This window comes from Taudactylus pleione, unplaced genomic scaffold (assembly GCF_031769625.1).
Source record: "Taudactylus pleione unplaced genomic scaffold, aTauple2 ptg000093l, whole genome shotgun sequence".
NCBI lineage: Eukaryota > Metazoa > Chordata > Amphibia > Anura > Myobatrachidae > Taudactylus > Taudactylus pleione.
In genome coordinates this window covers 30,606,966-30,620,525 of record NW_028284495.1, presented here as the reverse complement: position 1 = coordinate 30,620,525, position 13,560 = coordinate 30,606,966, and the positions used below count along the sequence as shown (strand labels likewise).

The following is a 13,560-nucleotide window of genomic DNA, read 5'->3' as shown; positions in this document are numbered from 1 at the left end:
TCAGACCTCACAAATAATATCTTTTATATATATATGCGAGTTAAAAGAGCCAACTTAACTACACCTGTATTAGGACAGAATTAGAGAAAAGGTATAGATATATGCTGACAGCTAGGAAACAAAGACACAGACAGGCAGCGCTAGCATAACTCACATACAATGCAGAAACTATACTGCAAAGTGGCACTACAATCAACTGCCCAGATTCAGTGTCTGAGAAGGCTATAGTGCTGCATACACCAAATCAAGGGAGAGGTAGGCAGGGGGAATGGACCACACCCTTGCCTGGGATATCTGCGATTAACTACCAGAGAAAATGGCCGCTGGACACCTCAGAGGGGGCATGACCACAGGAGGAAGCAGCACAGCAAAGCCAGACCTCTGTGGAAAGGCGCACTAAGCTGAGGGGAGGAGCCGCTAAACGGGAAGGCTGCCTCCCCTGGCTAGCAATTAACCCCCGGGATGCTGGCTCCCTTACAACTACAAGTCCTAGTGGAGCGCAGGGTATCGTGTGCCTGCTTCCACAGCCAGCACCTCCGGTCTATCCCGTGAGACCGGAGGTAGGACTGCTAATAGGCTCTTACCTGTCCCCGTACGTCCGGCCGCAGTCCGGGATGTCCCGCGGGGAATGGCTAGCACAGACCCCAGGGTCCCGCTGAGAGTCCCAGATCGGTACTGGTGTCGTGGCGCCGACAGGGTGACGGAGCAGCAGCGCAGATGTCCTATGGACAGTCTGCGGCTGCGCGCTCTAACAGAAGAAAACACTATCAAAAGAATAAAATAAAATCAGTTTTGGGGCTGCTTAACAGCCCCCTTGCGATACTAGTGACCCAACTCCGGCCGAGCACCAACTATAACTGAGGTGCCTCTGGCTCGGGGGCGGGGTATAGGGAGGATGGACCGATGCATCCTGGGAGCAAAAGCTTTAACTGCGTGGTGCCTGGGATCCAGACCCAACCTACACCCCAAGGTCTCCCTGTGGAGCCAATGGATCCTGAAAAAGAAATTAGCGCTAGGTATAGGAGACCTAAAGATCATGTGACAGCAAAAAAATTTTTAGTTCTTAATTAACTTCTATTGTCACCATCAATTACAAAGCTTACTCCTGAATTGAGGTATATGGAATCAGCCTCCCATTCCAGAAACATTCAAAGATTGGCCTTTTTCCGCGAGCTTCCTTCTCCACAATTATGCAGTCATCATCAAGCTCGGTGTCCTCATTTCCTTAAAAAATAAGACAAAAATACAGATGAATATCAACATACATATATATATATATATATATATACACACACATACATATACACACACACATATATATACGGACAAAAGTATATGGACGCCTGACCATTACACCAACAGGGACTGTAATGGTTTTGTATTCAAATACATATACTTTAATATGGACTTGGTCCTCCTTTTGCAGCTACAACAGCTTCCACTCTTCTAGGAAAGCTATCCACAAGATTGTGGTGGAGTGTTTCTGTGGGAATTTGTGCCCATTCATTCTGTAGAGCATTTATGAGGTCAGACACTGATGTTGGACGAGAAGGTCTGGCTCACAATCTCCGTTCCAGTTCATCCTAAAGGTGCTCATTGGGGTTGAGGTCAGGGCTATGTGCAGGCCAATCAAGTACTTCCACACCAAACTCAAACCATGTACAGTCAGGTGCATAAATATTGGGACATTGACAGAATTTTCATATTTTGGCCTCTATTCACCACCACAATAGCTTTGAAATGAAACAAACAAGATGTGCTTTAACTGCAGACTTTCAGATTTAATTTGAGGGTAATTACATCCAACTCAGGTGAAGGGTGTAGGAATTACAACGGTTTCTATATGTGCCTCCCACTTTTTAAGTGGATAATAATGTGGAGTTGGAGTCTGCAACGCGTTTCCCCGCCTTGCGGTATACCTCAGCGGCTTCCTCAGAGGAAGCCGCTGAGGTATATCTCTATTAAAAAGCTGCAGCACAGATGGGGAATTAAGTATTATATCTCCATATTCTGATCAGGCGCTTATGTGTGTGTTTTGGTGTTTGTTCTGACTTCACAGAGATAGCCTTCAGAACCGAACACAGTATTCTAGATGAGGCCGTACCAATGACTTATATAGAGGCATTATTACTACTTTCTTTCTGCTACTGATTCCTCTCCATGTGCAACCAAGCATCTGACTTGACTTATAAAACCTGCTAAGCAATGTAACAAAGCAATGAGAAAGGCAACTGAAATGGTGACTCGTAGATCCCTTTCCTCCTCAGTAGTGTCCATAATAATGCGGTTAATACCATATCTAGCCTTTGGGTTTTTGAAAGCCAAATGCATGATTTTGCATATTTTTGGCATTAAACTGTAGTTGCCACAATCTTGACCATTTCTCTAGTCTACGTATATCTCTCAAATCATTTGTTTCACCCATCCTGGTGGGTCTAACCTATTGCATACCTCTGTCATCTGCAAAAAGGCATAGTTTCACTTTGAAAAAATTTGCAATGTCCCTAACAAAGATATTAAAAAGCAATGGTCTAAGTGCAGATCCCAGGGGTACACCACTTGTAACCTTTCCCACCCGAGACTGCACTCCATTTACTACAACTCTGTTTCCTATTCTGCAATCAGGTTCTTATCCAATCACTGGGCCATTTTCTCTTCAGCTTGTGCCTTTGCATGTCTGATTGCCTTCTTGGCCTCCTTCCGCCTGACAATATACACCTCTTTGTCTACATTATAAGTCTGCATATTCCTTTATCGTCCATCTGGGGGATGCCATTACCTGTGCGTTATATGCCTTAGGTGGGTTGGAGGCATGCACTAACTAGTTCAAACTGCTCCCACCCCTTATATATCCCCTCCCCATAACCCGGATCATGTCTTGTTTTTAGTGTATTGGAGAAGGCACTAGCTAGGTCCTAGCTTTAAGGTTAGGTTTTTATTTATTTATTTTCGGTTTTACTATAGGGTGGTTTAGTCCCTGATTGAGAGGGGCTAGCACTGTCAGAGTGTGAGCAGTTTGTGTGAACCAGTTTTCCCACTCTAAAAAGACAGCCCCTCGAGAGTCACCATACTTCACTTCAATGTCACTGAGACTCTTCCTATCCAGATACACTTCTGAGGGGGCCACAGACAAACAAGGTAAAGTAGAATGCATTATAATGTAATTACCTTGTTTGTCGATATACTGCAGGAGAGCACGCTACTTCCGCATAGTTAAAGCGGCCGTCCATTAGCCTCCCCATGGAGTTGGCCTCTGGTTTGTATTTTTTTATGCTGTAGCAGCAAGCCAGGGCCATGCCCTAATCACTCAGGATAATTAGCAACAGTTGGGCAATCAGTATAAAATACTCACTCCCCAAACAAGCTGTGGTTTGGAGGGCGTTAGAGCTGCTGGCTGTCTGACTGGGACTTTTTTGCACTGGGGAATTGCTGAAGGAGCCAAGAAGCAGTAACAATAAGTTTTTACCGTGGTTTATGTAACTTATTGTGGCTGAGTATTGGCTGTTTGGCACTGATGCAGTGTACATATGATTTTCTGTACAAAACTAAAAGAGTTTTTACCTGCATGACATGTGAGAAAAAATTGCCTAAATCCTGGACAGAACCAGGGTCTCTGTGTACCAGTTGTTCTCAGGGTCGCTAATCCCAATGGGGGAATTGACTTCACTGCAGTGCATGCCTGATTGGGCCAGGTCCATTACAGAGGCCATAAGGAGTTAGGTCACTCCAAAGCGTTACTCTGTTCTCAGCCACTTAGGGTGTCAGAGTCCTCTAATGAGCCTCGTTGGGACCAAGAGATGGGATGTTGTCTGACCCACATGGCATCATCCCTAGAGAAATTAACGTCGGCAGATGGGACGTGTCCCAAGAGACGTTCAGGTCCCTCCTTTATGGGGTTTCAGGGAGATGAGGCCTCAGCAGCCTCTTCTCAGGAAGGGGAACTGGATGATGAATGGGACGACACCTCTAATTGTCAGGAAGAGTTCCATTCATTATGAGGGGTATCTGTGCTTATTAATGCAGTCCGAGATACATTACATCTTCAAGAAACGGTAGTTCCTGTACACAGTTTCAGCTCTTTCTTTAAATGCAAGAAGAAGCAGGTGTCGGTTTTTCCTGTGTTTTCTCACTTTGATGAAATCATAAAAGGAGGCCTGGTTGAAACCTGATCACAAAACTCATATTCTTAAGACGTTTGAAGTCCTTTATCCATTTCTGGAAGAGTACACAAAGGCCTGGGAAATTCCATCAATGGTGGATGCTCCCATTGCAGGGTTAGTAAGGAATACGGTAATTCCCACAGCATAGTTTGTAATGCTGAAGGAAGCTGGAGATAAACTGATTGAATCACTGCTAAAATCAATTTTTTCTGTGACAGGTAATTTCATGAGGCCTATCCTGGCTAGCGCCTGGGTAGTCAAAGTCATTAATGCCTGGATGCCGAAAATGGTCATTAGGTTTAAGTCAGGAAATAGGTCTGAAATCAGCACCATAGCTGATCAGGTCACAATAGCTTTGGCGTTTGTAAGTGAGGCGTTATTAGACACGGTCCAATTACAGACTCAGATTTCTGCTTTAGCCAATTCGGACAGACACTCGTTATTGCTGAAATTGTGGAAGGCAGATATGGAGTCTAAACACACTTTAGAGGCTCTGCCATTTGAAGGTGGTTTCCTATTTGGCTCGGAATTGATAAAAATTATTTTTCAGGTGACGGGGTAAAAATCCTCTCCTTCCTGGTGCTACACCTAAAGCCTAAACCCAGGTTTGGTTCCTTTCGTGCCCACATTAGGGGGAACTTTCAGCCCTATCGAGGAATGCCTAGAGGCGTGTTGGATCAGGCCCTACCCGTACTGTGGCAAAGCAGACAGGGCAATCGGCATGACTATTTAGAGCCAGGAACATGTCTTCGAGTGGAGGCCCGGTTACTCAGGTTCAAGGGTACTTGGAGTCATTCCAATCCAGATCATTGGGTGAAGGGTCTTGTCAAAAGAGAATATATTCTGGGCCTAGAGAGACATGTTCCAGAAAAATTTCTATTGTCCCAGAGAGGTGAACAGGAAAAAGGCTCTCATTCAGGCAGTTCAGAATGTCAGGATTCGGAGTAATTGTTCCGGTACCAAAATCAGAAAGGGGTCAGGGATTTTACTTCAGCCTGTTTCTGGGGGACATACCAGATGGGTCATGCCGACCCATTCTCAATCTGAAATGGCTGAATCCTTATCTCCATATAAAGAAATTCAAGATGGAGTCAGTAAGGACAGTAATTGGTTCCATGGAAAAGGACCAATTATTGGCATCAGTAGACATAAAAGATGCCACCCCTTCATATTCCCATATGGACGGGTCATCAATGTCTTCTGATGTTTGCGGTAGGGGATCGTCATTTTCAGTTTCAGGCTTTGCCTTTTGGCCTTTTTACCGCTCCCAGAGTTTTCAAAGAGGTCATGGCACATATGATCCTTCTGTTAAGAAAACAGGGAGTGAATGTGTTCGCATACCTAGACGACCTTTTGATAAGGGCATCTACGGTAGCCCTTTTGCATCAACATTTGCGGGTCACTACAGAACTGCTGCAAACTTTTGGTTGGGTCATAAATTTGCCAAAATCAAATTTGGTTCCATCTCAAAGTAATTATGTTTTTGGGGCTCATCTTTGACACTCTGGGCGGAGTTCAATTGATTACGCGGTCCAGAACTCCTGTCTAAAGTGACAGGAGATCGCGGGCCGCCATTCAATTGCTGCCGTTCTTCGCGCTGATCGCGCCCATAGAGGTCAGGTTTAGCCGCATAAAGCAGCTAAACCCGACCAAAGTGCTGGGCGCGATCGCGAAAAGTGATCTTTGGGCGCCCAAACATGTAACTTTTCGCACATTTCAGCTCTCATCCCCCAGGGGCTGCGAGCTGAAATGTAGCGCTTGGCAGCTGATCGCGCCCGACAGGAGCAAGAATAGAATAGCTCCGTCGGGTGCGATAGGGGATGAAAACAATTGAATTCCGCCCTCTGTGTCAAAGGGTGTTTCTTGCTCTGGCAAAAGTTCAGGAGCTCCAGTTCAATACAAGGGCGGTCCACAGAACTGCCAAGGATTCCAATCCTCAGGGCCATGCAATTACTGGGAATAATGACGGCTTAGTTCGAAGCCATACCTTTTGCCAGATTTCATGCTTGTCCTTGCAAAACCAGTTATTACATCACTGGGTAAAGTCAGACCCTCATCTGACAAGACAGATGTACAGATTCTCTCTCCAAGTACATCAGTCCCTTCGTTGGTGACTGGAGAGAAATCTGAACAAGGATTGCAGTCTGGTGGTAATGGACCGGATTGTGGTTACCACAGATGCTACCCTAACAGGCTGGGGTGCTGTGGTACTGGGGACACACTTTCAGGGTCTCTGGTCCAGCCAGGAAGTCTCGCTTCCTATCAATATCCTGGAGCTAGGAGCAGTACGAAACACGCGGATCCAGACCCAGTCTCTGTTAAAAGGCCTAGCCTGTGCGCATCCAATCGGACAATGCCACAACAGTTGGTTACATAAACAAGCAAGGTGGCACTTGCAGCTGGTGTACAATAAAGGAAGTATCTCATTCTTCATTTGGCAAGGAAATGGATTCCTGCGATCTCAGCAGTTTTAATTCCAGGGGTGGACAACTGGGAGGAAGACTTTTTGAGTCACCACATAGTACACCCAGGAGATTTTCAGGGAGATAGTTTCCATGTGGAGACAGCCAGACATAGATCTGATGTCCTCCCATCTCAACAAGAAACTACCAAGATACGGAGATCGCTCCCGGGACCCTCAGGAATATATAGTGGATGCCATTAAAGCACCTTGGTCATTCCAGTTGGGGTACATACTGTATATCTCCTCCTCTGGTGATGATCCCAAGGGTATTACGGAGGATTCAATTAGTGGCTTGGCTGGTCATTCTGGTAGCATCGGATTGGCCGCTCCGACACTGGTATGTAACCCTTCAGAGCATAGTGGCAGATGTTTCGTTTCGGTTATCTCTGCGACCAAAACTATTGATTCAGGGTCCCTGCCGACGTCCAAATTTGACTCAATTGGCATTGACAGCATGGTTCTTCAATTCAAGTTTCTGAGATCTAAAGATTTTTCCAAATTTGTGGAAAATACCATGATCCAGACCAATAAGCCAGTCACGTCAAAAATATATCACATCTGGAAGAGGTATATTTATTGGTGCGAACAGAACAAGTTTAAGCCTGAGAGTTTTCGTTTATCCCGGCTATTGTCTTTTTTACAGGATGAAGTAGCGAGGGAACTTAGGTTATCCTCGCTCAAAGAACTGGTATCAGCCCTGTCTATCCTGTTTCTAAGGAAATTGGCTGTTAATTCTGAAATACAGACTTTCCTTCAGGGGGTAACTCGCATACAGCCTTCATATGTTCTGCCAGATCCATCTTGGATACTGAACTTGGCGTTAGAGGCGCTTCATAAAGCACCCTTTCAACCTTTGGAGTCTGTGGAATTGCGATACCTTACCTTAAAAGTGGTTTTTGTGCTGGCCATTACTTCAGTAAGAAGAGTTTCGGAGTTAGCATCCCTTTCCTGTAAGTCTCCGCTCCTCATTTCTCATGAGGTTTAGTGTTACGCACTAAACCTTCTTTTCTTCCAAAGGTGGTTTCAGCGTTTCACATTAAACCATGACATAGTCCTTCCAGCTTTTTGGCAGGCTTCAGCCAATGAAGCCTAGCCGTTGTTTGTTGGACATGGTCCGTGCCTTAGGCATTTATGTGCAAAGTACTGCGTCTTTCCGACGTACAGATTCCCTGTTAGTCCTAATTGATGTTCCAAAAAGAGGCTGGCCAGGCTCTAAAGGATCCATTGCAAGATGGGTTACGGTTGCTATTAGGCAGGTTTATGTGTCCTCCAATGTGTTGGTTCCGGCCTTAATTCGGGCCCATTCGACTCGTGAGGTCGGAGCTTCCTGGGCAGTACGACATAGAGCCTCGGTAGAACAGTTGTGTAGAGCAGCCACCTGGTATTCCATACATACATTTACAAACTTTTACCGTTTCCATACATTCGGCACTAGTGAGACCAGTGTAGGATGGAAAATTTTGAGAGCAGTCGTTTCCGATGCTCCCCCACCCTTAATTTGGCTTCCTTAGGTAATGGCATTCCCCAGAGGACAATAAAAGAAACATGATTTTTACTCACCAGTAAAATCAATTCCTTGAAGTCCATCTGGGGGATGCGGAGATCCCTCCCTTTTTTGACTTCAGACTAATTTCTATTAGTTATGTTCTCAGTTCTTTTGTGAGTTTTTCTCCAGGCTTGGTTAAACATTAGAATGAGGATCCGGGTTATGGGGAGGGGTTATATAGGGGGTGGGAGTCAGTTTGAACTAGTTAGTCCATGCCTCCAATCCACAGGTAATGGCATTCCCCAGATGGACTTCAAGGGATTAATTTTACTGGTGAGTAAAAATCCGGTAATTTCCTAAAGGCCATCTTTTTTGCTTTCACACTATTTGATTACCAACTGATGTTTTTAGTATAGCACTTTAATTTTTCCCACCTCTCCTGCACTGCTTTCAAGTTCATCCAATCGTCCAATGAATTGCTTGCACATCTCTGCAAAATCAGCCTTCTTAAAATCCAACATCTTTATTTCTTTTTTTTTTTTTGTCATGAGTTCATCCCCGTCTTTATAGTAAATCATACTCCTTGATGGTCACTGGATCCTAGGTTTTCTCCCACATTTATGGGGTTGATTTATCAAGCAGTAAAAAGCGTGGAGAAGTGGACCAGTGGAGAAGTTGCTCATAGCAACCAATCAGCTTTGAAGTAGCATTTATAAAGTACAGTCTATAAAATAATAGGTAGGAGCTGATTGTTTGTTATGGGCAACATTTCCACTGGTCCACTTCTCCACGTTTTTCACTGCTTGTTACATAAACCCCTAAGTCTAATATTCTGTTGCCATTTGTGAGCATTATGTCTAATATTGCCTCTTTGCGAGTGGGCTCCCTCACCAATTGCTTGACGGATGCTCCCTGCAAGGAATTTAGAAAGTCCTCACTTGCAAAAAGATCCCTCCTAGTTTACATCAGGTAGAATAAAGTCTGCCATGACTATTACCTTCCCTTTAAAGCCATTTTCGTGATGTCCTGCAACAGTTTCCTATCCAGTTCCTCCCCGTGGCCTGGTGGTGTTTTTCTCAAAGTGGCAAAAACAGTTTACGTAATATTTGTATATGTACTCTGATTATTTTGAACTTGTGATATTATGTTTTATATTTTAAGAGTTATGATTTTTCTTCTCTATATTTGTAATATTAATTGGTGTACCTTATGTATTTTTGCCTTAACAAATATAGGATTTTTATATTTACTGATAAACCTTTTTCTTGGAGTCTATTTGGTTTACACTGTTAACCATGGTTCATAAAGGGTGCTGCTCATGATTTGGCACTCAGCTGCAACTTGTTAGTACTATTACTCCTCTCCTATTTTACCCCACCCTCAAAGAGTTCCTCAGTTGTTTACATAAAACAAAAACCACAGTATAGGACAACAATCAGACAGCAACAGAGAAGCTAAACACATGACGGTGGGAACGCAGTGTCCCTAAAATGGGATTCAGGGAAGAAGAATTAACGGATAAGTACAAAAATCCTATTCTCTTATTCATTCATATAATTTAGGGGGCACCGTTAACCATTAGGACATCCCAAAGCAACCCCTATGGAAGGGTATGCATAGGACTGCTGCATGCAACAAAAAGGTTTCCTTCCAAAACTAGCTACTTTGGAGACCACCACTATACACTGTTACTCCCACAAGGCATAGACTGGAAAGTTTCTCAGCTAGAATTCCAAGACCTAATGGTCAGGAAGGGTTCACCAATCCAATGAGAGCGCCAGTAGTTACCTGCAGTAATGGTATCGTATTGGTACACAATACCAATCTTCTTGGGCATGTGTGACAAGACTGTTGTCACCTAATGTGTGTTACTCTCAATGGACTGAAAGAAAGACTGTAGCAGAAAGATGAAATCTGACTGTACAAAACCCTGAACTACTGTAGCTAAAAGGAATGTACACAGGACTGCCCTGTCATTTGAACAAGTGCGAAAAGATGACCTGCCAACAAGACTGCTCATCCCTCAATCCCTGTTACAGAGATGTATTCGAAAGGAGTCCAGAATCAGGCAGTGAAACAGAAGTAGTCTACTATAAGAGGACAAGGCTTCGGACCTTGCCTAAACTGGAAGGACCTTAACTCAGAATCTGGCTATAACAGCAGGGAGAAAACAGTACAGATTGCCAAGGCAGCCCCCATAAAGAAAGGAAAAAAAATATCCTGAAGGCACTCAGAAAAAAAAGGAGGAACTCTCAGAGGGTTAGGCATAAGTAGGGAAGTGATAACAGTACAAATTTAGTTGCAGCTTGGTGCCAAGTTACACCCTTTATACCCCATGATTAACAGTATCACCCAAATTAGATGGAGGAGAAGTTAATACAATATGCATAATTAAAAAAAAAAAATTGCCAAATAACAAAAGTCTAGCAGCTACAGCCCAACTCCATTTATGAATATCTTAACTATTAAGCTTCCTCAATCCTAGTGAAACAATGCCTTCCACGTTGCTCAGCCCTTTTAAATAGTGTTTTCCTCTGGTCTCTTCATACAATCTATATAAAGTCCTCCATACACTACTTACTATACTGTTGCCATGCTTCTTTAGGTTTTATTATTCATTGATCCCTGATTTTCTCATCAGGTAGTCACTTTACTTCTATGACAACATACCCCTCACACAACTCCAGCAAACCAAAATTACAAACAGCCCATCCTAAGTTAGAGAAGCCTATATAAATTTAGAATGGAATTTGTCTGCCGTTCGGGCTAACCCTGAAATCACTGGCATGATAGTTGGGGAGCCTCATTAGAAAACATCCCTCTTCGCCGTCGACGTCCTTCTAACCCTGTCCATCCACTTAATCTCTCTCAGGAAATGTTCACCTACAGGCACTTATATGGCTATAAAATCAATCACAACAAATCCGAAGTGCTACCCTTGCACATTCCGAAGTCAACTATAGATCTCTTACAACTCAACTTCAATTTCACCTGGCGTAAGGTTTCCTTGAAGTAGCTGACCAAATCTTATGCACAATTAAATCTCTAAATGGCACAAATATTTTATCTCCTGGACAGGTCGCATAAACACGATTAAGATGAATGTCCTCCACAAATTATTGTACCTATTCCAAACTCTTTCGGTCTTTCGCGTTTCCCTGAGCAATGGTCGCTCAGCTTCATCTAGAGTGATGAAGCTGAGCGACCATTGCTCAGGGAAACGCGTTGAGACCCAGGTTACACTCACTTCCAGACTCCAGTGCTACCTTGGATTATATTGGACTATTTCTCTCTATCTTGGAACTGTATGCAGCCTTTGGAGGATACCTTATATTTGTGCTTCAACACCATCTCTGATAGTCTGGATGCCAGAGGATTTCCCCAGGAAATACTCATCAGTTATTGGTAAAGTTCTGCTGCCCTGATACAATTCACCATTTCAATGAGAGTCAGTCCTAATACCATTGACTGCAAAATAGAAGGAGTACCTGGGCGCTTAATGAGTGGGTATCACAACCTAATAAATCACAGCTGATTGGGTTAGTCAATCCCAATAGTCAAGGAACATAGAAAATAGAAAAAGCAGCTGGAAAATCAGGTTGTGTAAACAATGTAACAGGTTCGATAGTTTTAAGCAGTATTTATTATCAAATAATATAAATGTATCAGAACATAAATTCTTATGCCTCTAATATTGCATGTGTAATAAAATAAACATTAAAAGCACAAATTGTTGCAGAGTTTAAATATGAAGTCTTGTGACTCACATAGAGTCTTGGATTGTTTCAAGTATATAAAGAACAAGTTCAAAAATGTATATATGTATACTTGCCAGCCAATTAGAAAGTTGAAGAAATATACTTCTGAGAAAAAAAGTTGAGTAGCATTGACAGCCAAAGTCCTTATATGCGGAATTAAGGTGTAGATCACGGTGTCACTATATGGGCTCAAACCTAATTAAAGGGAGCCTGGATCTCTGTTAATCTCCTGAACCAGCTGAAGTTGTCCTAAATGGGGACACTGTGCTCCTCGTCCGGCAGCTGCCCCCGTTGGTAGCAGGGGGGGTGTGTGTGCCGCTGTTTGGTAGTATCCTCTGTTTAGAGCAGTGGAGTTCACGGTGTCACTAGCAGAGCTCAACCTTGTAACGGGAGCCTGGATCTCCGTGTAGCTTCTGCAGCAGCGGCGGGATTCTGTGAGGTTGAAGGTGGAACTCATCCAGCAGAAAACCCCGATGTGCTCAGGAGGAGTGGAGCGCTGGTATGGGATATCCAGAAACAGGAAAAAGATCGCATGGACTGGTCAGCAGGTGGTTTGACCGGCTTTTCAATGAAGCGGCAGATGGATAAATGCCTGTGGGTTTATTCAGTGAATAGTTCCCTGGAAACATCCATACTTAGAAGTGGCTGAATTTGGCAGTATGTCCTTTAGAAGTCAAATCTCTGCAACAGTCAGAAAATCTTGGCAGGGAATTCACCTACGCGTTTCAATGCTATTCTGGCGTCTTTGTCAAGGTGTGAGTATTGCCTGCCTCAAGCTCTACTTATCCTCCAGGATAACTGATTTGGCATGATTAATTAATTCTTCCTATATATTGTTCCATAGCTATCTTACACCAATCTCCTATTTTAGGTTATATTATGAAATGCAAGACAAGAAAATAATAAGTCTGTATGACTGTTTATATGTATGTACATATACATCAACCAATTGTTAATAACATAAGGTCTTCATATACGTTTATATGTATTAGAGGTATTATACATATAGCTAATTATCTGTGTATAGAGTCCCTATTATTGTCACAAATTGTTGCAGAGTTATGTTCTTTATAACAATCGTCTTACTTAGATTGTTAGGTATGGTATGTAACAATACCAATTTCTTCCTACATATTGTTCCATAGCTATCTTACACCAATCTCCTATTGTAGGTTATATTATGAAATGCAAGACAAGAAAATAATAAGTCTGTATGACTGTTTATATGTATGTACATATACATCATATACATATACATCAACCAATTGTTAATAACATAAGGTCTTCATATACGTTTATATGTATTAGAGGTATTATACATATAGCTAATTATCTATCTGTGTATAGAGTCCCTATTATTGTCATATATTCTTTATATATGATAGAGTCTGTAATTATATGACTGCAGAGAGTTTTATTGCAGTAAATTAGCATCGGTAATAACATCGGCTTTTGAAAGTTATACTAATAGAGATCATCGTTTGATGTAATTCTCTATTATCTATTATTAAACAATTAGGTATTGTAATTAAATGTATCACATCTTTTTAATTTTTTCACATCTCTTGAAATTAGTATAAAGAGATATGGCAATATATACTCAAAAGGGGTTAACTTTATACCCTCTCTATTAACGATTATATGATATTATGGGGTTCTCTTCAAGTCTATTCTAAATCTTTAAATCTTCAA

The 13,560-nt window shown here is 42.6% G+C and overlaps 1 protein-coding gene across 2 annotated transcripts in view; it reads right to left on the bottom strand.

Moving 5' to 3' along the window:
* Positions 1 to 13,560, bottom strand: part of SMCHD1 (structural maintenance of chromosomes flexible hinge domain containing 1) — a 397,862-nt gene that overhangs the window by 308,727 nt on the left and 75,575 nt on the right. For both annotated transcript variants that reach the window (XM_088469636.1, XM_088469637.1), the window contains exon 11: positions 1,104 to 1,224. In XM_088469636.1, the coding sequence (XP_088325762.1) occupies positions 1,104 to 1,224 (121 nt within the window). The remainder of the gene's footprint in view (positions 1 to 1,103; positions 1,225 to 13,560) is intronic.